The sequence below is a fragment of the Mustelus asterias genome, chromosome 15 (assembly GCF_964213995.1).
Source record: "Mustelus asterias chromosome 15, sMusAst1.hap1.1, whole genome shotgun sequence".
Lineage (NCBI taxonomy): Eukaryota > Metazoa > Chordata > Chondrichthyes > Carcharhiniformes > Triakidae > Mustelus > Mustelus asterias.
Genome location: NC_135815.1, coordinates 16,978,995 through 17,002,901, shown reverse-complemented (window position 1 = coordinate 17,002,901; position 23,907 = coordinate 16,978,995). Strand labels below are relative to the sequence as shown.

Genomic DNA, 23,907 nt, shown 5'->3' with positions numbered 1-23,907 from the left:
GACAATTTAAATTGGATTTTGTTTTTTCAATTTAGGGGCACGAAGGTTTGTGACACTGGACTTTGGCAGACCAATACTCTTGACTGATATATTGATCCCAACCTGTGCAGACTTGGCATCTTTATCAATCGACATTTGGACTCTGGGTGAAGAAGTGGATGGAAGGCGTTTAGTGGTGGCCACAGATATTAGTACACACTCATTAATTCTTCATGATTTACTGCCCCCACCTGTTTGCAGGTTCATGAAGGTATGCAGCCTGTCAACTACATGGAACAACAACAAAAATTTGCACTTGTGTAGCGCCTTTTTAAGCCACGCAAACACCAAGGTACCTCAGGAAGGTATACTCTGACAAAGTCGACACAGAGCCAAAGGAGATATTAGGGGAGGCACAGTGGTTAGCATTGCTGCATCACAGCGCCAGGGACCCTGGTTCGATTCCCAGCTTGGGTCTATCTGTGCGGAGTCTGCATGTTCTCCCCCGTGTCTGCATGTGTTTCCTCCGGGTGCTCTGGTTTCCTCCAAAAGATGCGCTGGTTAGGTGCTAAATTCTCCCTCTGTGTACCCGAACTGGCGCTGGAATGTGGCAACTCGGGGATTTTCACAGTAACTTCATTAATGTTAATGTAAACCTACTTGTGACAAAATAAATAAACTAGATAGGGTAACTAAAAGCCTAATCAAAGAGGTGGATTTTGGGAAGGATCTTAAAAAAGGTAAATAGGTGGAGTGGTTTAAGGAGGGAAAGAGCTTGGATAGATGAAGGCACAGTTGCCATTGGAGGGGAAAAGGAATTTCAGCATATATGTGTGACCAGGGAGAGCTGAAGAAGGTTATAGAAATGAGATGGGGTAAGACCATGAAGGGATTTGAACGCAACTGAGAATTATAAATTTAAATTTTTGTGGAATGAGTATTGGTTAACGATAATAGAGGCAATGACTGGAGGGAACATGGTATGGGATAGCAGAATTTTGGATGAACTGAAGTTTATGAAAGGTGAAGGATGGGAAGCCAGTGAAGAAAACCGTGCAGAACTTGAGCTCGGAGATCACAAAGACATGGATGAGCAAATTGATTGAATAAGGGATGCCCTGTTGTGGAGGTGGGATGTGGATGGTTTTTGTGAAGGTCAGGTTGTGGGGGGCAGAAGCTCCGCTCAGTGACATGGGGTAGCAAAGTTCTGAACACTCTGGTTCAACCTGAGACAGTGTCTGGGGAATGGAATTGGTGTCAAGGATACTCTGAGCGTGGTGGGGCCAATAATAACTTTAGAATTAATGAGAGGGCGATTGCTTGATGCTTTGTATGCTTCATGAATCTATTAACAAGCTCACGCTGTCTCTCATCAATTTGTTTTTAACTAAGTTCTTCCATTTCCTTTGCAGATCACAGTGATCGGACGTTATGGTAGCACAAATGCAAGAGCTAAAATACCACTGGGACTGTATTATGGACACACTTACATCCTACCATGGGAAAGTGAGATCAAGTTAATACATGATCCCCTAAAAGGCGAAAGTGATTCTGCAAGCCAGCCAGAAATGGAACAGCAATTAACAATGATGATAGCTCTTCAAGAAGACATACAGTGCAGGTGAGTCAATCACTTTGATAGATGCAGGGATAGTCTGGTCTTTTATTTCCTTTAATCATCTCTTGCAAATGATGATTTATGCTGGGAGGTACATCTACTCACACATGTCTGGCCCTATAGTTCTCCATTGAGGGATAATTCTTGATGGGTGGCTTTTGACAATTTATTGTGGGATAGTGGACTATTTACAGCCACGTCTGTTGTCATCGTAGAATGCATTCATTCTGAGATCAGCCATGATTGTATTGAACGGCAGAGCAAGCTCGAAGGGCTAACTTGCCTATTCTTGCGTTAATTAGTTGATTTGTCTAGCATCAGTTGCTTTATAGTGATCAGGAGCAGGAAACCTGATTGTCTTCCCTGTTCCACGAGGGGGGTGTCGATATCTCTCCTGTTGATCCAAGCTGCATCTGGCAAACCTACGTATTTTCAGGTTTTTTTGAGTAATGCCACTTGCTGTTTTCAAAATACGTTTTCTGCTGCATAGCATTTTGTAAAAATGTCCTGTAAACTTATATGAAATCAAAATGCAGAAATCATAGAATCTTACAGCATAGTTGAAGGAATCAAATCGGTCCCACTCTCCTGTTCTTTTCCCATAAAATTTCAAATTGTCCCTGCAAAAAGCACAATGGAAAAATAATGTTAAAATTCTATATTCTCAATAAACTGAAATAGTCTGTTTGAAGACTTGGTGCCATTGCTGTCCTTCAAAGGCTAATCTGCATAGTTCTCCACCCCCCTCAAGCACAATAAACCCCATGGCTACTTGGTGTGGTAACTACAGGATGTTGTGCAACTTTAAACTTTAGTAACTTTGGATGTACATGTGGTAGAAGCAAACTTTGGCACATGAAACATTATTCATAAAGTTTTTATTTCATATTAATGTTATTACTGTGTCGATATCTCATGAACTGTGTTATGGCTAACACAGCTTTGGCTGAGAGAAAAATTCATTACTCATTAGAGGGGAAAATGCAACACAGCTATTCAGTTAATATATTGATTATATTGATCTCATAATAAATTGATGAGAGACAGCGTGAGCTTGTTAATAGATTCACAAAGCATACAAGTGGCGGCACGGTAGCACAGTGGTTAGCACTGCTGCTTCACAGCTCCAGGGACCTGGGTTCGATTCCCGGCTTGGGTCACTGTCTGTGTGGAGTTTGCACATTCTCCTCGTGTCTGCGTGGGTTTCCTCTGGGTGCTCCGGTTTCCTCCCACAGTCCAAAGATGTGCGGGTTAGGTTGGTTGGCCATGCTAAAAATTGCCCTTAGTGTCCTGAGATGTGTAGGTTAGAGGGATTAGTGGGTAAATATGTAGGGATATGGGGATAGAGCCTGGGTGGGATTGCGGTCGGTGCAGACTCGATGGGCCGAATGGCCTCTTTCTGTACTGTAGGGTTTCTATGATGATTCTATGATGATAATAGCTTAGTTTCTGTCATGTGTACATCCAAAGTTATTAAAGTTTAAAGTTTCATGAGGTGAAACAAAAAGGAAGCCAAAAATTGCACTAAAACATATCTGGTGGAATGATTATGGGGCTATAGAAGTTGTGTGTTTATGGATTTTTTTCGTAAGTCCACTTATCACTTGTAATTTGCTTTGACAGATATAACTTGGCTTGCCATAGGCTGGAAACTTTGTTGCAGAATATTGACCTTCCTCCACTGAACAGTGCTAATAATGCTCAGTACTTCTTAAGGAAACCTGACAAAGCCGTTGAGGAAGACAGTAAAGTATTTTCAGCATATCAGGACTGCATTCAGTTGCAGCTTCAGCTAAACCTCGCACATCATGCTGTGCAACGCCTTAGAGTGGCACTTGGATCCAGTAGGAAGACCCTGCCAGAAACATATGATTCAACAGAATTAATACAGAATTCTTCTACAGAGCAACTACGCACAATCATCCGATACCTTCTGGACACACTGCTGAGCCTTTTACATTCGTCCAGTGGTTGGTGCCTCTTTTTCTTTATCTTTTTGGAAGTGTTCCTGTACAATGTGCATGCATCATGTTGAATTAAATGATCAGCTAGGAGAATGCACCTATGGCTTCCCCCATCAGTACATGAGTGAGTTCAATGCTGTTCAATCCTTCTCAGAGGTTGGGAAGGACAGAGGTAATGTGGGGGCTTAGATTGGTACAAAGACATGATACACACCAGTCCTATATGATGTTGATCACATTGTAATTTAGACCAAGTGTAAATCGTTTGTCCATTCAGATGTTCCATCAAAACAGCTGTTTATTTAAAATACCATCATTACATAAAACCTTCTATGCCATTCCCTTTGGTTCTGCAAGTATTATTTTAGTTTTGTTGTGCGATTGTTTGAATCTGCTAAATAAATATGAATGAACTATGAAACGTCAGCACACAGGAGGTGGTTTGCTGATTGATGTAGATGTGTGTAACACTTGTAACATTAGCCTTTTTAAAATTGTTAATGACTCAGAAAAGTGGGGTAGTGCAATCTATATTGGTGTCTGGATGAGCTCTGAGGTTTGTGGTATTAAAATTGCATTTATTTGGTGTATGCAGGCCCAGCTTATAATTCCAACTATTTTAAAACTTTGTCTCCACCAGCGTGTATGCCACCAGATAGTTTTGTTAGTGGACATGTAACGGCATGGAACCTGGTTTCTATGTGCCAGTTAGGATATTTCCTTGTCATGGAAGGCCCCAAAGTGAAGATTTGTAGTCTTCTATCCACGTCCAGTTTGAAAGAAATTGAAAAGTTGTGACCTTGAATCTGGTTGACTATTGGGTTGGAGATTATGGTTCAGGAAAGGTCGGCTATGTTGGGCTGTCTCAGAATCAATACAGTGGAGAAGTGACGTGACTTTGCCAAAAAGTCTATTCATCAATTTTGCCAGTACATCTGTACGATGAATATGTGCAGGAGCTATGTTACGGATAAGTAGTAACCGTGAGAGGGGTGCAGTGTGTCTGACACAAATCTCACAGTTGTATTCAGTTGGGTATCCTCCAATTAAATGTGTGGTGAATGATCCCTAACCGAAGTGTCGTATTCCACATCTGATTCGTAGAGTGAAAACAGATGGATGTAAAGCAGCTTGAATCCTGATAAACCTATAATCGCTTGCCTAAGGCATTGAATTTGAAACTAGTTTTCTGCAGGTAGTATTTAAATATATAAGTTAATACTTTGCTTTTTCAATTTGTCATGCTCTTAACACTTAATTATTCAAAACTGGTGTTTTATTATAATTTGGCAGTGTAAGAGAAAAGAGAAACAAATGAGCATTTGGAACACTTGCCAGAGGTATAATTCAGTTTGAGAATACATAGTGCAGCTAAAAATATTATAGATACACTTTTACTGAGACACTCTTCCCTCACCTTTACGTAAAGAACAATACAGCATAGGAACAGGCCCTTCGGCCCACCAAGCCTGCGCCGATCACATTGTCCTACCTAGACCAGCTGTCTGTGTCCTTCTTTATCCCGCCTGTTCATCTGTCTATTCAGATAAGTCTTAAATGTCGCTAACGTATCTGCCTCAACCACCTCACTTGCCAGTGCATTCCAGGCCCCCACCAGCCTGTGTTAAAAAAAAACAAATTCCCCCCGCACATCTCTACTGAACCTTTTCTCCCCTTACCTTGAACTTGTGTCCTCTTGTGATTGTCATTTCTGCCCTGGAAAAAAGCTTCCAACTGTTCACCCTATCTATACCCCTCATAATTTTATAAACTTCTATCAGGTCACCCCCGCAGCCTCCATCTTTCCAGCGAGAACAATCCCAGTTTATTCAATCTCTCCTCATAGCTAATACCCTCCATACCAGGCAACAACCTGGTAAACCTTTTCTGCACTCCCTCCAAAGCCACCACCATTTGGACATAGTATTCCAAATGTGGCTTGAGCAACGTTTTATATAATTAACACAATTTGCCAACTTTTATACTCAATGCCCTGGCCAATGAAGGCAAGCATGCCATATGCTTTCTTCACCACCTTTTCCAACTGTGCTGCCACTTTTAAGAATGTACTCCCAGATCTGTGTGTCTATGCTCCTGATGGTTCTGCCATTTATTTCATAGCTCCCACCTGAATTGGATCTACCAAAATGCATCACCTCGCATTTGTCCGGATTGAATGCCGTCTGCCAATTCTCCACCCAATTTTCCAGCCTATCTATATCTTGCTGTACTCTCTGACAGTCTTCATCACTATTCGCAACTCCAGCAATCTTAGTATCATCCACAAACTTGCTAATCAGACCAGTTATGTTTTCTAGTTGCACACCTCCATTCAGAAAAGCACCCTTCCACGGCTACCCTCCATCTTCTATGGCCAAGCCATTTCTGAATCCATCTAGCTAGTTCACCCTTGACCCCTTGTGATGTAATCTTTGTATCAACCTACCATGAGTGACCTTGTCAAATGCTTTACTAAAGTCATGTAGACAACATCCACAGCCCTTCCCCATATCAATCATTTTTGTCACTTCCTCAAAAACCTAAATCAAATTAGTGAGACATGACATCCCTCGTACAAAACCATGCTGTCTGTCGCTAATAAGACTATTCAGTCTCAAATGTGTATAGATCCTATCCCTAAGACTCTTCTCCAACAGTTTGATTATCACTGACGTCAAGCTCACTGGTCTATAATTACCCAGGTTATCCTCGCTACCCTTCTTAAATAACGGGACAACATTTGGCTATTGTCCAATGCTCTGGGATCTCACCTATGGCCAACAAGGAAAGAAAGATTTCTGTTAGAGGACATTTCTGTCCTTGGCCTGCTGCAATGGTCTAGCAAATTCAGCACAAACTGGAGGACACCACAGCATCTTCTGATTTGGCACGTTACAGCCTTCTGGACTCAACTGTGTGTTCAAAAATTTCAGACCATGAGCTCTGTCCTCCATTTTGATATCATATCACCCCCCCCCCCCCCCCCCCCACCCACCCCTGCCCCCAAAATGCCAGTTTGCAACTTTGTTTTCACGTTTTTGCTTTCAGAACTGATCTTTATTCTGCTACTAACACCTACTCGACCAATGTTTTGTTTCTTTACTACTACCATCCTACTCCCTTTGCCTTTCGTTCCATTATACCGTTGTAAATTAACCACTCAGCACTCTGACCTATCCCTGACCTTCCCTTTGGTTCCACCTGTGCCCCCTCCCGCCCTTTTCCGAAAGCATTAAACCCATTACCTTTCTACCTCTCTCCAATTTCAAAGAAGTCCATACTTGAAACGTTAACTCTGTTTCTCCCTACACAGATGCTGTCAGAACTGTTAAGTTTTTCCAACACTTCGTGGTTTGTCTACCTTGAAAATATTGCAGAAATGTGAAAATACAAACAAAAGATTATAGGCCTTTCAAGAGTTTCAAGTAACCTGCTCCACATCTATGCTACAATCAAAATCTAGATAATGCTGATGCATATGTTTTAATGATAGAAATATGATGTTGTATCCAACGGGTAGTGCCAACGCTCATTATTTTCTGCTAATGGTACATTTATGTATTTTAAATCACTTGTAGGTCATGCTGTGCCAGCAGTTCTTCAGAATACATTCCATGCACAGGCCTGTGAAGAATTATTCAAACATCTATGCATCAGTGGCACCCCAAAGATACGATTGCACGCTGGACTGCTGCTTGTGCAGCTTTGTGGTGGTGAGAGGTGGTGGGGACAGTTCTTGTCTAATGTCTTACAAGAGCTTTATAACTCAGAACAGCATCTCATCTTCCCACAAGACAGGTAGGTATACTGTGTGAGCATTATGATGAGTGGTGTGCATCACACAAAAAGTGAATTAATTATGCAAAATGTACATGAATTCAATCTTTTTTAAGCAGTGCTCGTTAATAAAATGCGAGTTTTTAAAACCCTAATATATGTAATAATTAAAATTATAATATAAAACAGTACAACCTGGAAATGTGTCAAAATCCCAGTTATTCAGAAGAATTGGGGTTTTCTTCAAAACAGAGATCTAAAAATCTCTACTGCAGACCAAACGTACATTAGAGAGATTAGCGGGGTAAATATGTCGGTTTACGGGGAATAAGGCCTAGGTGGGATTGTTGTCGGTGCAGACTCGATGGGCCGAATGGCCTCCTGCACTGTAGGGTTTCTATGATTTCCAATAAGCAATATAAAGCTAACTTGAATATTTGCTATTTACATGAACTGTATGATTTATATTTTTCATTACTGCCTCTGTTTCAGGGTTTTCATGTTACTTTCCTGCTTTGGTCAGCGATCGCTCAGTAACAGTGGGGTCTTAGAAGGCCTACTGAACCTTTTGGATAACTTATTGTCATCTCTGCAACCACAGATGGCGACATACAGACGTACAGAGGGTAAGTCTCTATCTGTATTTGAATGTAGGCTGTGCAACAGATCATAATGTGGTAGTAACCTGGAATGAAGTTTCTTTTTCAATATCAATTTTTAACTATTATTTACGTAAAATCCTTGTTGAACGATTTTTAGAAAAATTGAGGTGTGGATATGCCCAGCCTCTAGTTCCTTGGGAAGGTTAAAAATCCATTGCTAGTCTTGCCTTTTACTGAAAGCTAATCTTCAAGCCAAAACATTTGGTAAATACTTCGCTCTTTAGGCTTTTCCAGGAACGAGATAGTTTGGTGTCTTGCTGCACCTTATTTACTTTCCTGTATTTTTAATCCCTCAGGTGTGCTGGATATCCCAATGGTCAGTTGGGTTGTAATGCTTGTATCTCGACTGTTGGACTATGTTGCAAGTGTTGAAGATGAAGTAGCTTCAGCCAAAAAGCCGTTAAGTGGTAAAGAAAGAGAACGGATGCTGACAGGTATGCTGCATAACCAAATTTTAGTGGGGGCTTAATTTCCAATTCCATTTGTTTACTTATAAAACGCATTGGTATCTGCAGCAGCAAGCTATTTTAAAGTCAATTTATTTTCTTCAATTTCCTGGAATTCTCCTCAACCCTGGAAGATGATGGCAAATGATCTGCATTGCATTTGCCAGTGTTGTGAATCGCCAGTTAACTAGACGGTACAGATCGGTTTGTCCCGTCCAACTCTAATAAAATGCTTGCGGTAGTTGATGATAAGGCAAAGCAGCTTTGTGCCCTTCTGTGATACAGTGCAGTAGCAGTTAACAACTGCTCCGTGCCAGCAGGCCATATTGAATAACGTTAAGAAATCTTTTCGGTCAAAGCTTGAATGATTTGAATCTGAGGTAAACATTGTTTGGCTTAAGTGCATAATAAAGGACTGGATTTTACTCTCTGCTCTAGGAAACCAGTGGAGTTTCATCAATAACAATCTTCAGTCACAGTGTTCAGGCAAATCCACCAAAGGCAGCAGTAGCCTTGACCGGTTATATTCAAGAAAAATTCGAAAGCAACTCATACACCATAAACAGGTATTAACTCATCTGTTGCTGTATGTTTGAGCTTTGTTTAGATTTTGCATTTGGCTTAGTAATCCAGTACTTTGGCAAACATTAAAGCTATTGTGTTAAATTTCTTCTGAAAATTACAAAATGAAAATTGCTAAGATACGACTTGCAGCATGGGACCACTTTACAAGTATTGTATTTGGGTGAAAGAAAGCTAGTGTGGTTTAGGAAGATGCTCATCTAAGCAAGTTTGTCTCTTTTGAGTTGGGCAGTGAGATACAGTGTGATCCAGATTTGATTTCAAATGGGTACATCTGGTGTGCTGTGCTCAGTGTTGGGATATCGTTTGCCACCTGTCATTGCCCATATGAGTTCCTGATTTTCACTGTATTGGTAAACAGATACTGCACTCATTCCCAGGGAAGTATGGTGCGAAGGATAGATATTACAGGCATGTTTATAGCTACATTAGGAGATGCATTTGCAGAAATCTTTGAGCAGATTGCCTATTGTAAGTACTTTCATTGGGTTTTAGTGTGCATTACTGGGATAAAATAAACTTCAGGGAGAAACTTTGGAGGGGAAGGGAGGGGAAAAAGATACAAATACAGAGCTTTATTTTTAAAAAAATGATCAGGGTGTTTAAAGACGTGCTCTGTAGTTTTAGTTTGTGTTTTTGGGTGTGTGTACATATCAAACTGACTTTTGACTTAACCTTTTTTGCAGCAACTCAATTTGTTAAAAGCAAAACAAAAGGCATTAGTTGAGCAAATAGAGAAAGAGAAGATCCAGAGCAGCAAAGGATCTTCATATAAACTATTGGTAGAACAGGCAAAACTAAAGCAAGCTACGTCAAAGGTATGACGTCTGTTTTGTTCTATAGCTTAAGTGTTTGAAATGGTTGCTGTATTATTGGTCCTGCACAGGACAAATTTTTTTTTTTGCAGCAACAACTTTGCATTTATATAGCACAGAAAATTGTACCAATGTGGTCCACAGAAGTGTAATCCAAAAAATGGAAACTCAGCCAAAGAAAGAGATATTAGGCAGGGTGAGCCGGAGCTTTGTCAAGTGGCTCAGTTTGAAGGAAGCCCTTAAAGACAGAGCGTTGTGGACAAGTTAGGCTTAAGGGAGGGCATTTCAGAGCCTGGGGCCTAGCCTGCTCATGGCATGGCAGATAATCATGAGGAAAATGATGCACAGGGCGTCAAAGGAATAGACAGCTCAACGGGAGGGTGGTTGTTGGACTTGAGAAATTAGATTGGGAGGGCTGAAGTCTGGAAAGGGAATTAAACACAACGTCAAGAATTTTGCATTTTAGATGCTGAGGGACTGTTGGCCAATGCAGGCGAGTTAGGCCAGGGATGGTGATGTGAGAATATGAACAATTGATGAGGATGAGAGAGGAAGTCAGAACAGTGCAATGATTGAGTTTGGAGGTGACTGCGAGATGGGGCTGAGGTAGGGGATAGAGATGGATTGGTGAAGTGATGGAGGTTCTTGGGATTGAATTGGACCTTGAGGTTGCTAGCAGTCTGACATGGTGGCCAAGAGGTGTATGGAGTCGGTCAGTTTGTGGTGTGGGCTGATGGTGATGGCTTTAGTCTTTGCAGTGTTTTCATTGCAATTTATTTGAGATTAGATATCTGATGAGCATTCCAGTAGTGCAAGGGCAGTGATAGACAGGTAAAGCTGACTGGTAGCAGTGTGCAGATTGAAGCCAGTGTAATGAGCAGGAGGTGGGAGGGGCAAGGATAGATCCTTGGGGAACTCTGAAGCTATTGGGACTGTCAGGAAGAAAAGCTATTGTTGGGGCTGATCTGGCTATGATTAGATAGGTGAGAGTGGAACCAAGTAACTAGGTAGTCATCTGAACTGCACAATGGAGAGGTTATTGGAGAGAATGGTGTAATTGACTTCGAAAAGGCTGGGGTAAGGGGCAGGCTGCAATGAGGGGCATGAATGGATGATGTGACAGAGTCACAAAATGTCACCTGCAACTTTGGTTAGGACCGCTCCAGTGCTGAAATAGGGGTGGAAACCTGACTCTGAAATTCAAGCACAAAGTTCTGGGGAAAATGAGCACCGAATACTCAAAAAAAAAAAGGAAGAGGAGGCAACAAGTATTCTCAGGATCTTGAAAAGGGTAGGGCTTGGAGACGGGTTGGTAGTTTACAATGACCGAAGGTTCAAGCATAGATTGTTGAGGTGGTGTTTGATGGAAGGAAAAGGGCACCCGAGGTGAAGAACCCAATTAAAATGTTGCCTTTCCTCTGGGCCAAGAAGGAAAGTTGGTTTGACAGCAGTTTGCTGGGACTGAGTCACGGGTAAGGGACCAGCTGAGATCAAATCGGAGAGAAAAATGAGACACAATTGAACTTTCCATTTTATTATTGCTAGAGCTTTGCTTTGCCAATGTATGTACCGCTAACTAAAATGTTAGTACTTAATTGTGCAGTTTTTTTCAGTGAATGAAATTCAGATTTTTGTTTTAGCTTTTCAGAACCTTAACTGCATGCATATAAGTTCAGTTTGTGGGATTTAGTTGAGAAATTTAATTAATTTTCATTTTAACTTCAATCCCACACTAGCACTTCAAAGACCTTATTCGTTTGCGCCGGACTGCTGAGTGGCCTCGCACTACTTTAGATTCAGAATCGTCCTCAACAAAAGACTCCCCAGAGGTGGAACCACTTCCGTTTACTTTATCCCATGATCGCTGCATTGCTGTGGTGCAGAAGCTTGCACTTTTTCTGCTTTCCATGGATTTTACCTGCCATGCAGATCTGCTGCTCTTTGTCTGCAAGGTGAGTGTACAAAGAAAATTACCAAAGAGTTGCCTCTGGAGCATAGTTACGTAACTGATAGTTAGATAACTTGTGCTTAGGTTCATGAGCTGGTTAAACTGACACTTCACCTCCCTCAGATGTAACTTTATGATTAGAACTTTCTTGTATAAACAGTGCTTAATCAGGATGTAACAGATTACCATAGTTCACAGCACAGAAGAAGGCTATTTGACCCATTGCACCTGCGCCAGCTCTGAAAAAGTTAACTATTTAGTCCCATTCCTCTTTAGTTTTTCTTTTTCAAATATTTGCCATTTCTTCCTAGTAACTCGCTACATATAAAACAAAAATGTTCTTCTATGTTCTATGAACTCTTCCTTGGTTCTTCTCTGATTTTAAGTTCAAGCCCTGCAGTTGACCAATGGTAATAGTTGTATCTCTATCAAAACTATAAATAATTCTCAGCATCTCATCAAATTCCTCACGTTTTTTGTTCTGATGAAATGAAACCCTGTTTCTACAATCTTTTCTCTTAAAATGTTTTTCTTCGTGAACTCTGCTGATTTGGAAACCAAACAATTCAATTTACCCCTCAGCATGGTGTTTTTCTCGTACCAAATGTTAATTATTAGGGGAAGCTAATAACTGTTTTATGAAAAACTGAAATGTTGAATGTTGCAGAGAAATAGTGAATATTTGTGTAAAATGGTCATCTGATGCTCCTCTGGTAAATCTGGCATCTCCACACCATAAATCTGAAGGACATTGTTTCCTGTCATTTGTAGCTGATGGATCAGTTTAGGCTAGCTGGCGTGGCCTCAAGTGCAGTACTGGAAACTTGGATTTCATAAAATTGACGCAACATCCTGAGCGTGTTTTGTTTTTGGAGGTTGAGGCAAGTGTTGCGGAAATACAAAGAACAATTGGAGTCCCTTGAGGCCCAGTTGGATGCCTGGTCAAATAGAGTACAGAGAAACAAAGACCTCCTGGTGGCTTTATAGCTACTTTCTACAGATAAGGCTTTTACTTACTTGGAAGACTTCCCAATGGGAGTGCAATAGGTTTCAAGTAAAAGTGTCACAATTTTTAATTTTAAAATATCGCTTTCAAAAAAATTCTTTAGTGATGGTTTCATCACTGACCTCTCTCAATTAAGTCATTTGAAGGCTGTAATCTCTCTGATCGACCAGACAGATGTATGGAAAGTAGGAAACACACAGACTGTGATCCTGCTATCTTTACCCCATAATCCTTTTTATTCATACATATGGTAGTACAAGAACTGTGGTGGAAGTTAATTTTTTTGTAGTTGCAACATTGAGTGGATGAAGGTGAAATTAGCCTAAATAAAGTGACATTAAAGGAGTTCAAATTATCCTCACCTATATATGCAGCGTTATGAAGGACATCCGTGTAAAAAGCACAGCTGTAATCTACGTACTTGATATGTTGAAAATCTACATCTAAACAGCGTTTGATTGAGTTTCTCTACACCAGGGTGGGTGACGTGCTCCAGTTTTATTTTTGATCTACTAAAGAGGAAATATCAGCTAGAGTTCGCTCAGAAATGGTTACCTTGTCGTCCTTACTAGATCATGTATGAATTAAGCTGAATTTGATGTCTTTTGTGGGCGAATAGTCGACAGGTGTTATTTAGACTCGCCTGTTTGAACGCTTAGCAAGATACTGGCGAATGGTGATGCCTGTGGAATTATATACGTGCATGAGTAGAGGACGAGAGAAAATTATTGCAAAAAACTCTACCCCTTAAGTAGCTCATCTTTGGAATGCTTTATTGCTATTTCATGGCCAAGACAGCAAGTGCAATTTAAGGATAAATTTTAATGTAAATTGCAAGGAAAGTTGCTTGTAACTTGTGGAAGTGAGAGATGCTCTTTGAGTGTTTTTTCTGACCTGTGGCCACATCAATAATTGTGAAGCAAAATGCATCATTCTGATACTATACTTGTGAAATTAACACATTATGATTGTAGATGAAGGAGCCCATTTTGTCCATCTTCTTTCATCCACCTGAACTGTTTTTTTTCCCCTTTCCACAACCAGGAGAGAATGAGTGCTCTTCTGCACCTATGTTTGAAAATTACAGCCTTGAACTGCACTTGTAAGCCCCTTCCCATACCTACCTTCATGCTAACAGGAGGCTGCCCATTCTACTTTGGAACTGGACAGGTGGCATGTTAAATTTTGGTACATATGTGTCCACATTATTTCATTCTTCCTCCTTTTTAGTTAACAGTAAGTATGATTAAGTCATTAAAATGTCACAGCTTCTTCCTGGATATAAAACGTCCCAAGTTTTACAATTTTGTAGTGCTCTTATGGTGTGCAGGTAAAAGGAAATTTAGTGCTTTTGGTATCATGCTATAGATTGATGAACAGGCCTTCCCTCTCCATCTAAGTTTTGAAATGAGCAATTTTTTTGTGAGGCTAGTGTTTTTTCTTTGGTGAAATCTCTATATATGGGCTGTAGCAAAGAACGGAAGAATATCAGACCAATAATATAGTCACTGGTTTCTTCACAGGAGCTTTGCAATTTTAAGTGAGTTCATTTTCTTGTCTTGGTTTGGTACTGGACTTTTACAAATTGTACATGACACGTGTGAATGGACTGGCTCAAAGACTCAGAAGCTCTGTCGTGGGCTGGAGCAGTGGTAACAAGTGAACTCCTTAACTTTTTTTTGGCAGGTTCTGGCACGTATAGCAAATGCTACAAGGCCAACAATTCATCTTTGCGAAATTGTTAATGAGCAGCAGCTAGAAAGACTTCTCCTTCTACTGGTTGGAACAGACTTCAACAGGGGTGACATCTCCTGGGGTGGAGCATGGGCACAATACTCTTTAACCTGCATGATTCAAGATATCTTGGGAGGTAGGAAACAAATTATACAATAAATGTTTATCCTTTAAGAATTGTACCCCTATGTTCTTGTGTGCCAAGCATTTGTGTTTGAGATGTTGCACAAAAAAGTAGTGTTACTGGTGGGCATTTATAGGGAGGTGTGTAGACGCATAAGTTGCCCAAGTTTCTCTCTTGCTAAAGATTCGCAGTATTTGGCATCTCATGATCATAATTGCTATTGCCCAAAATATCCACTGAACCTTTTTTCAGTCATTTATGCCTTTTGCTCCCTCAACATTCACTTTTAAAAGAATTTCTCTTTCCTGTCTCTCTCTTGGTGAGTCCTTTTTTGTACTACTAGTATCGCTTTCTCTCTCCCTTGTGCTTCCTCCATCTCTCTTTCCCTTTCTCTTGTGCTTCCTCGACACAATTCCTTTCATGCTTTATCCACCTCTTCCCCACCTTGCCGCATCTTGCAATTCCGCCGTATCTCTTGTCTACCCTTCCAACATTTCTCCCACTCTCGCATGTCCTTCTGCCATCTCTGACTCAGCATCTTCTGTGCATGTGTGCGATTCCACCAACTCTCTTGCTCTCGCATGCTTTCACCATCCATAGCTCATGAATGCGTGCACGCTTCCACAATCTCTCTTGTGCATGCAGCTGTTACACTTTTACTTTATCAGTAAACTGAGAATTTGTGACCGTAAATGTCTACGTTGCCAAATTTTCTCCACCATTTTCTGTAAGCAACTGTTAGTGAATTAGGTTGATGACTAATGGTTATTAATTCTATGGGTGCAATTGTGTGCTGTTGTGACAATTTGTTACTTATTATTTATATCAAACAGATTGATCAACATATGAAATTGAAATGACCTTTTGTCAGAGCGCTGATGTATTGTAAACCAGTGCATCTCTGTGTAGCTTCTTCCCTGTTGCCATCAGACTTTTGAATGGACCTACCATATATTAAGCTGATCCTTCTCTACACCCTATCTGTGACTGCAACATGATATTCTGCACTATCTCCTTTCCTTCTTCCCTATGTACTCTATGAACGGTGTTTTGTCTGTATAGTGCACAAGAACGAATACTTTTCCCAATACATGTGACGATAATAAATCATGTGTGTCACGTGATTATATGGTGCCATCATCAGAGGCATTTGGGAGATTTTCCCTCTTCTATCTTAGTTTATAAGCAAGCAACACCTCTAGTAAAGCTCCATGAACTGGTTATAATCCACTGTGTGGCAACCTTTTCATTCTTTTATCTTTGCTATTAAAGTGCGCCAACCACATTAATATATACAACTGACCCCTTTCTCTTGTTGCTGATCAACCTGTTGTGAATTTATTCTCAATTCAGACTTCCAGGATTTGAATTGTTCAGTTTCCCAATTTCAGCGAATGCGTTCCAGGTTGTGTACGGCGTTAGTAGGTGACAAGTATTCAAAAATTTTGTTTAAGTTGTTTAACCTACTTCAAAGTTTTTCTCTTGAAAATTGAAAACAGGTGAACTATTATCACCAGTAGCTGTAGAGACCATGGAAGAAGGAGCAGTTGGTGAAGATGCAGGAGCATCAGCAGCCGACCCTGATGATTCCCTGCCACAGCCGCCTGTTATTCCACTTGTGGAAGCTATAGATGAGCCTCTGACCCCAGATATTACAGGTAAGTTGTAAGGAGAAATAGTGAATATTTCGTCTGTTTATTGATTTTAAGAATATGTTGTACTGTCATTTTTTTTATTTTATAAATTAAAAGAAAAAGCACAGCCTTAAAATTGCCTGGTGAGTGTATGTGGTCCATTTCCATACATTAGTTAACATACTTGGCAATGTTAAAGCTGTTTTCATCATCCAAAGGTGCTCCATCTGCATCATCTTTGGAAAAAGATAAAGACAAAGACTTTGACATGCTACAAGACCTCATGGATGTTGATATTGGTCCCCTAGATGTTGACTTTGATGAAGATCCTCTTGCTGCCAAAGTATTCAAGGTATAGTGCACATAATTACATTTCATCTTTGCATGCAAAATCTAATTTTTGTTCTGGTTAATGTTGACAGAATGAACTTTTATTGTGTTGCTTTGGGCAAGATGAGGTTTTTCTTTTCTAACTCCCTTGGGCCTTTTTATTTTTCCTGTTTTAAAAACAAAAGATTGAAACACAAGCGTGTCACACTGTTATCCGTCAACCTGACTCTAAAAATATATTATTGATGTGGAAAATATTTTACAGAATGGATTGGTAGCACAGAAAATCTAAAATTAATACATAGCATCATATGGCCCTGCAGAGCATTAATTCCCAGTTTCACCTGTCTTGCACAGAATATTTTTAATTGGAGTGTGTACATGTTTTGTTTTTATAAACTTGGCCAACAGTTATATTTGGGAGCCTAGATGACATAATTTAAGGCACTGCACAGAATAAAGACAGTTTGGATAATTTTAATTAGACCAGTTGTACAACGGTTATGGGTTTCCTTTATTCCAGCCTTCATTCTATTGGATACCAGCGCAACACGTTTAGTTTTAATTCTTTTAATTCAAATATTTTGTAGATTTACGAATTACGCAATCATTTTTGAGTAATATGTTGGAAGTGGTGAAATGTATATTAAACCGATTAATATCACGATTCAATGTTTTTTTTTATTCACAAAAGCCGATTAGCAGTACTTGGTACGACTATTGGGGTACTGACTACGGGACATACAGCTACAATCCTTATGTTGGAGGTGTTGGAATTCAGATGCCCAAACCACCTCCGACCAGCGAGAAGAATGGATCTCAAAGTGTATCTGTTTCTGTCTCGCAAGGTTCGTATGCTCCACAAGTAATTTCTTTTTTTTGCAATTTGATGCTGCAAGCGAGCAGAAAAAGAAAGTAACTTTCCTTGGTTCTGTTTGTGGTGCAGCCCTGGATGCTCGTCTGGAGGTTGGTTTGGAGCAGCAAGCTGAGCTTATGTTGAAGATGATGGCTACACTGGAAGCTGATTCTATTCTTCAGGCTCTCACTAATACATCACCTACAGGTAGATGGATGGAGAGATGCTCAAATTTCTGGAGCAGAGTTAAATTTATAGGAACATAAGGAAAGGAGTACGCCACTCGGCTCCTTGAGCCTGATTTGCCATTCAGTTAGACCATGGCTGATCTGTACTTCAACCCCATTTGGTTCCAAATCCCTTAATACCCTCCCTTGCAAAATTCAGCAATCTCACTTTCAACATTTTCAATTGATGTAGTATCAACAGCTTTTTGGGAAAGTGTGTTCCAGATTTTCACTATCTTTTATATAAAGAAGTGTCTCCTGACATCAATTAAAACCGCTGAAAACTTCCATACCCATTTTTTGTTTTTATTTACATTATCTCATTCTGTTACTGTTGTAGACTTTGAGATCTCAACCTGATGTATGAACAGTGTTGCATTTCTTTTGTTACAGATGGTAAACTGGTACACAAAGTGGAATAACTTTGTGGCTTGTTCTAAGTATACAGTTGTCCTGGTACCTATCTTAGGCTGCAGCTATCAGTCTGACTCTGAAGTGTGAGGTGGTGATGCTGCTGCCTATTGCTACAAGTTGCACTGAGTTTAACCACCAATCTGTATGCGTGGATGCATGCCCAGCAATTTTTTTTCTGAATAGCGAGCATTTAAACGTTAATAAAGTTGTGGGTAAAGTTTCAAGTGTTATGATTTGGAAGTTGCTATGTTTCATACTGCTCAAGAAACTGGCATGAGTTATCATGGCACTTTTGTGTTTCTGTGCACCAAAAACTGTTCTGCATCAATGCAAAGTTGCCAGTATATCTGCATTTTTAAAAAATAGTAAGAGTTTAAACAACACCAGGTTAAAGTCCAACAGGTTTATTTGGTAGCAAATACCATTAGCTTTCGGAGCGCTGCTCCTTCGTCAGATGGAGTGGAAATGTGCTCTCAAACCTTTGAGAGCACATTTCCACTCCATCTGACGAAGGAGCAGCACTCCGAAAGCTAATGGTATTTGCTACCAAATAAACCTGTTGGACTTTAACCTGGTGTTGTTTAAACTCTTACTTGGTTCACCCCAGTCCAACGCCGGCATCTCCACATTTAAAAAAAAATGCCAGGTGATACTTGAATTTAATTGTAGAGGATACTTCTGCATCACCACTTGATTAAGTTGAGAAGACAATTAATACAACGTAATGAAATTCTGCATTAAAACAATTTAAGTTTTTTGGAAATTGTCTTTGGGAAAGCAGCTTGCTGTTAAAGAATGTATTTTGGAGCATTTTGACACATTCACAAACGTGGCAATTTAACTCGGGAGATTACAATTTACGTTAAAACCTTGAGATTCCATCTAAGAAGCCGTGTCACCTTTATTTCTCTGAATGCAATAGAGCCTCCGATCAAATGAATAATAGGACTTGAGTAGCAAATTATCTGGAATCACAATCTGCTGTTAATCCAAGTGTAACTGTTGCTGATCTGCAGTGTGACCCGGGTGCTCAAGTAGCACATAGTACAGTGGCAGATGTAGATTTTCATTGTAGAGAGAAGTTTCGGTTGCCTTGAACAGGGCTTCCCAAACTGAGGCACACGCCAGTGGCTGCCATGGACTCAGACTTGGTGTTAACAGTTGTGAGGCCCTTTTTAAATCCTTGTAGTGTTTTAATGGGGGGGCGTGGTCTAACTGACCATTTTTTGAGGCATGATTCCTGCTCCAAAAAGCCAGTGAAAAGCTAAATGTTTTCTATTTTAAAGTCCCTGTGGTTTAAAGAACTCCACTGCCACCCGCTCCTCAGCTCTCCCACCCCCACCTAGCTCTCACTCTGGAATCACCGGTGATGCTCAAGCCTCAAAATGTGGTCACAGTGGGGGGGAAAAAGTTTAGGAAGTGCTGATCATGAGCTTTAGGAAGCTCTCAATGTCTTCATGACAAACACTAATTTGGTAACTTGTTTTCACATGTTTAATTTATTTGCTCTAGTATCTCAACCTCCTCCTGGAACTGATGACTCCATGCTGAGGGGATTGCATTCGTCTAGTCAGCTGATTGTGCCCCCACCATCAATCCCTATGCTAAGTGCATGCTTCAACAAACTATTCTCAATGCTCCAGGTTCATCATGTTCAGGTATAGGGTCCAAATGATCTCATTTTGTTCTTGGACTGGTTTTTATTTTATTTTTTGCCTTTTTTAATTGGTTTTTAATTGTATTTCAGTTGGAATCATTATTACAGTTATGGCTTACATTGAGCATGAATGCTTGTTCAGTTGGAAATGAAGATGCAGGAGCTGATGTTTTTTTATTTAATGCCAGCAGAGTACCAACAATCCCTTTAAACCAAGGTGAGCTGCTTTTTATGTTTTTTAAAAAAGCTGTTTACTTCATTTTCAAGTAAACGAAATACTTTATTTCGTTTATAGTGAAATAATAGCTAAAGATTGCTGAATTATGTTTGCTGATATGGGCGCCACGGTGGCAGTGGGCGGCACAGTGGTTAGCACTGCTGTCTCACAGCGCCAGGGACCTGGGTTCCATTCCTGGCTTGGGTCGCTGTCTGCACGGAGGCTGCACATTCTCCCCACGTCTGCTTGCGTTTCCTCTGGGTGCTCCGGTTTCCCCCCCTCAGTCCCAAAATGAGTGGGTTAGGTTGATTGGCCATGCTAAATTGTCCCTTAGTGTTAGGGGGATGTCAGGGGGCTTATTAGGGTAAATGTGTGGGATTGTGAGGATGGGGTTAGGGTGGGATTGTTGTCGGCACAGGCTCGATGGGCCGAATTTGCTCCTTCTGCATTGCACGTATTTTATATACAATTGAAAGATAAGGGATGAAGTAATTTTTAAAATAGGGATTCCTTGTCAGCTGGCAATTTAAACTTGTGAACACAGTAAATTTTGAATGCCTTACTGAAAATATGTCTTTTGATTTTAAACGGCAGCTTCAATATCTAGCCTCTTAACAGTGTTGGCATGGTACCCAAACACCTCACTGCGGACTTGGTGCCTTGTGTTGCATAGTCTGACTCTTATGACAAACATGCAGCTGAATGGTAAGTGATTCCTTTGAGTTTGGCGTTTTTCTACTATATGCTTTATAAGTATTGCAGAATAGTAACTCCTTGCTTTCGTTTCCATGGGATCAAGTGGAGAAATTATATTTACTGCCCTCTAAGATCCTCAGCAATCTATTTTATTCTTGCCCACTGTTCAGCTATTCAACCTATGTATATGTTCCTGGCGCAAGATCCGTTCCTGCAAATCTACAAGCTACAATCTGAGTTCTTTCCTCCTCTGTCAATAATGATGAACATTTGTAGTTTGGCTGCAGATACAGGATATAAAAACAATGAAAAAAAGTGTGGTGTACGTTCATTAATGTTAGCGTGACCTTTGTGATGAGAGATTGGAAGGGTTAGTGCTAAGAAGCTTCAGAGGTGACCCGATAGAGGCCTTCAAGATCATGAAGGTTTATGATATATGGTGGATTTCCCCTGGTTAGCAGTAAGAAGAAATTATTTAGCATAATCACAAAAAGATCCTTTTAATCTTTTAATATATTTTAACTAATTTACATTGCATAAGTGGGTGTTCCAACTCATTAAATTATGGATATGAGCCTGGAAACCTACATGTTCAGAATACGTATTTTTAAGCACCTTTTGTAATCTGTGATAAAATGTATTAAAAGTTAATGTGATATTAAAACTGAGGCCTCAGCTTTTGAATGATCGCTGAAAAGAAAATTGAGAAGGTGCTCAAATCAGATGGGGGCAAATTGAGCAAGCTAAGGCAAGGAGAGTGGAGGATTTCTGATGAGTAGATTCCCTTTGACTTCTAATTCTATACAAATAAAAGAATAGAGAAATTTATTTATTATTCACTCCTGGGATGTGAGCATTGCTGGTTGGGCCAGCATTTTTTGCCCATCCCTAGTCGTCCTTGATCTGAGTGTCTTGTTAAACCATTTCAGAGGGCATTTAAGCTGTGGCTCTGTAATCATTTGTAGGCCAGACCAGATGGGGGCTGCAGATTTCCTTCCCGAAAGGACAGTAGTAAACCAGAAGTCAACACTATCTTCATGGTCATCATTAGATTTTTAATTCCAGATTTTAAAAAAAATTAATTTAGATTTCACCATCTCCTATGGTGGGATTTGAACCCAGTATCTGTATCATTACCCTGTATCTCTGGATTACTAGTCTAGTGACAATGCCACTACACCATTGCCTCCCACTCAGAAAATACAAGTAGTGCAATCTCCAGTGCCATAATGAAACTATTCAAAAAGCAATGCCTGAAAGGAGAGCAGGGAGGGTTTCCTCCCTGTTCCTGTGCAGATGTCTCTAAACCCAGCACAGTTAAACAAATCATGCCTTAATAAATATACAAAACGTGCTGTGCCAAAACCGCAGCACAGGTTAAGGCAAACATCTATACGAATGACAGGACAGTGACCAGTACAAAAGAAGGGACAAGATGGAGAAACAAAGGGCATGATTATAGAAATTGTGACAGAAGTTGAAATCTTGACCAGTGGAAAGAGTTGTTCTTTTGAATGGTATGCAGGGGAGGTACAGTGTACCAATTGGGGCCAAATGAAATACCAAATCTAAATGTTTTCCCTGGTGGTCACTGAAAGTTAAATTTGATCTTTTCAAACAGGAAATTTTTATCATTTCAGGGTTTTCAGAGTTGATTTTAACCCAATTTGGGTTACAAGTATCTGCAATAGATTGTTTACTTTTCGGCAAATTAGAATGGAGTTGAATTTATAAACGTCAAATTTAAACCTGTGGGAAATATTTGCATTATTTTATTAAATACATGTCTATGTACTGAATTTCAGTTTTAACTTGTGATGAGTTCAACTAAATGTAATTTCAGTTCCTGAAGTAAAGCATTTATAAAATATAAATTGGATTGAGATACTTACCTTATTTTTAAAGAAGACAATGTCAATAACAACTTTATCAGAGCCTCGATTTCTCTTTCAGTTGTTCCAAGCAATAGTATGGTATTACAAGAAAACACAGCGCAAGTGATGGTGTCTGATCCAAACATGATTCATGTATTAGTGAGATTCTTCTCAGGAACCAGCCCTCATGGCACTTGTCAACACAGCCCTCAGGTACTTGATTTATTATAGTTTATGAAATTTGTTTTTTAAAAAATCTATATTTCAAGGCATTGTTCTTGCTTTTACTTTGTCCAAAATCTCTGTGATCTGCTTGAGTATTCAAGTGGCCTTGGGACAATTGTTGAATAATTTATTCTCTCTATTGTTGAATTTCTGCCCAGCTGTTTGTCTAGTTCACCTTTAAATTTCTTTTAACTTGGCTTTGTTCATACGTTTTGGTCTTTTTCTTGTGAAACTAAGTTCTTTCTCTTTCCTGATTCTTGGGATTTTGGCTCAGGCAGTTGACCTGACCACAGATTTTCTTCAATGCTGTTCTGAGGTTGGCTGACGAAGGGTCATCTAGACTGAACACTGGCTCTATTCTCTCCCCACAGATGCTGTCAGACTTGCTGAGATTCTCCAGCATTTTCTGTTTTTGTTTCAGATTCCAGCAACCGCAGTATTTTGCTTTTATCAATTTATTCTGGTTTGCCTCTCGTCCAACCTCCTTCTGCACTGTCGGGATTCCATGAATCTAAGCTGCCAAATAAACAAGTGTTTCCACTGCCTTATGTTCTTGGTTGGTCCAGGACATTCTCTTGCAATGCCTTTTATGGCAATGATTAATATTTTTTAAATTCCATTAGTAGATCAAGTAAAAAAAAATCTAAGTCCTGCTTATGTTTTCCCCCAAAAATTAGTGTTTTTCTAAATTGAACTGTTGCCACAACATTTGGTGTGAATTGCAGTTATTCTGACACTGAAGACTTGTTTTTGCAACCTCCCTCACTCGGTGAGCATGCCATAATGTACATCAGTAAAGCTTGCAGTTTTCTTGGTTTCAGTGGAGATCTTGCCTCTGCAGGTTGTGTTCAAATGATTTCAACCACATAACCTATAATAAGCCATAATATTTTGAGTGGATCCTCAAAATTAGTTTGACACCTAGATACCACAAATTGTTCACTTCTAAATAATCAAAGAAGTCATAATGAGCATCCAATGCCTTTTAAAATGCTGCAAAATTTGAGAAGAGCGCCCTCTTTGGGAAGATGGTGCTCACTGCATGGACAGAGCACTGAAGGAAAAGCAGGGTAGGCCAAAACTGAAGGATGGAATTCTTTGTTGCCCATTTTCTCTGGATAT

At 40.0% G+C, this 23,907-nt stretch overlaps 1 protein-coding gene across 6 annotated transcripts in view; it reads left to right on the top strand.

Moving 5' to 3' along the window:
- birc6 (baculoviral IAP repeat containing 6) overlaps positions 1 to 23,907 on the top strand; it is a 219,442-nt gene that overhangs the window by 85,368 nt on the left and 110,167 nt on the right. For 3 of the 6 annotated variants that reach the window (XM_078229564.1, XM_078229569.1, XM_078229563.1), the window contains 18 exons: positions 36 to 250; positions 1,392 to 1,600; positions 3,221 to 3,567; positions 7,140 to 7,359; positions 7,831 to 7,964; positions 8,297 to 8,434; positions 8,885 to 9,012; positions 9,715 to 9,846; positions 11,580 to 11,795; positions 14,484 to 14,667; positions 16,155 to 16,313; positions 16,508 to 16,641; positions 17,314 to 17,467; positions 17,566 to 17,682; positions 19,629 to 19,774; positions 19,864 to 19,990; positions 20,585 to 20,695; positions 22,640 to 22,773. In XM_078229564.1, the coding sequence (XP_078085690.1) occupies positions 36 to 250; positions 1,392 to 1,600; positions 3,221 to 3,567; positions 7,140 to 7,359; positions 7,831 to 7,964; positions 8,297 to 8,434; positions 8,885 to 9,012; positions 9,715 to 9,846; positions 11,580 to 11,795; positions 14,484 to 14,667; positions 16,155 to 16,313; positions 16,508 to 16,641; positions 17,314 to 17,467; positions 17,566 to 17,682; positions 19,629 to 19,774; positions 19,864 to 19,990; positions 20,585 to 20,695; positions 22,640 to 22,773 (3,005 nt within the window). The remainder of the gene's footprint in view (positions 1 to 35; positions 251 to 1,391; positions 1,601 to 3,220; positions 3,568 to 7,139; positions 7,360 to 7,830; positions 7,965 to 8,296; positions 8,435 to 8,884; positions 9,013 to 9,714; positions 9,847 to 11,579; positions 11,796 to 14,483; positions 14,668 to 16,154; positions 16,314 to 16,507; positions 16,642 to 17,313; positions 17,468 to 17,565; positions 17,683 to 19,628; positions 19,775 to 19,863; positions 19,991 to 20,584; positions 20,696 to 22,639; positions 22,774 to 23,907) is intronic. The other 3 variants (XM_078229565.1, XM_078229567.1, XM_078229566.1) reach the window with 3 other exon arrangements.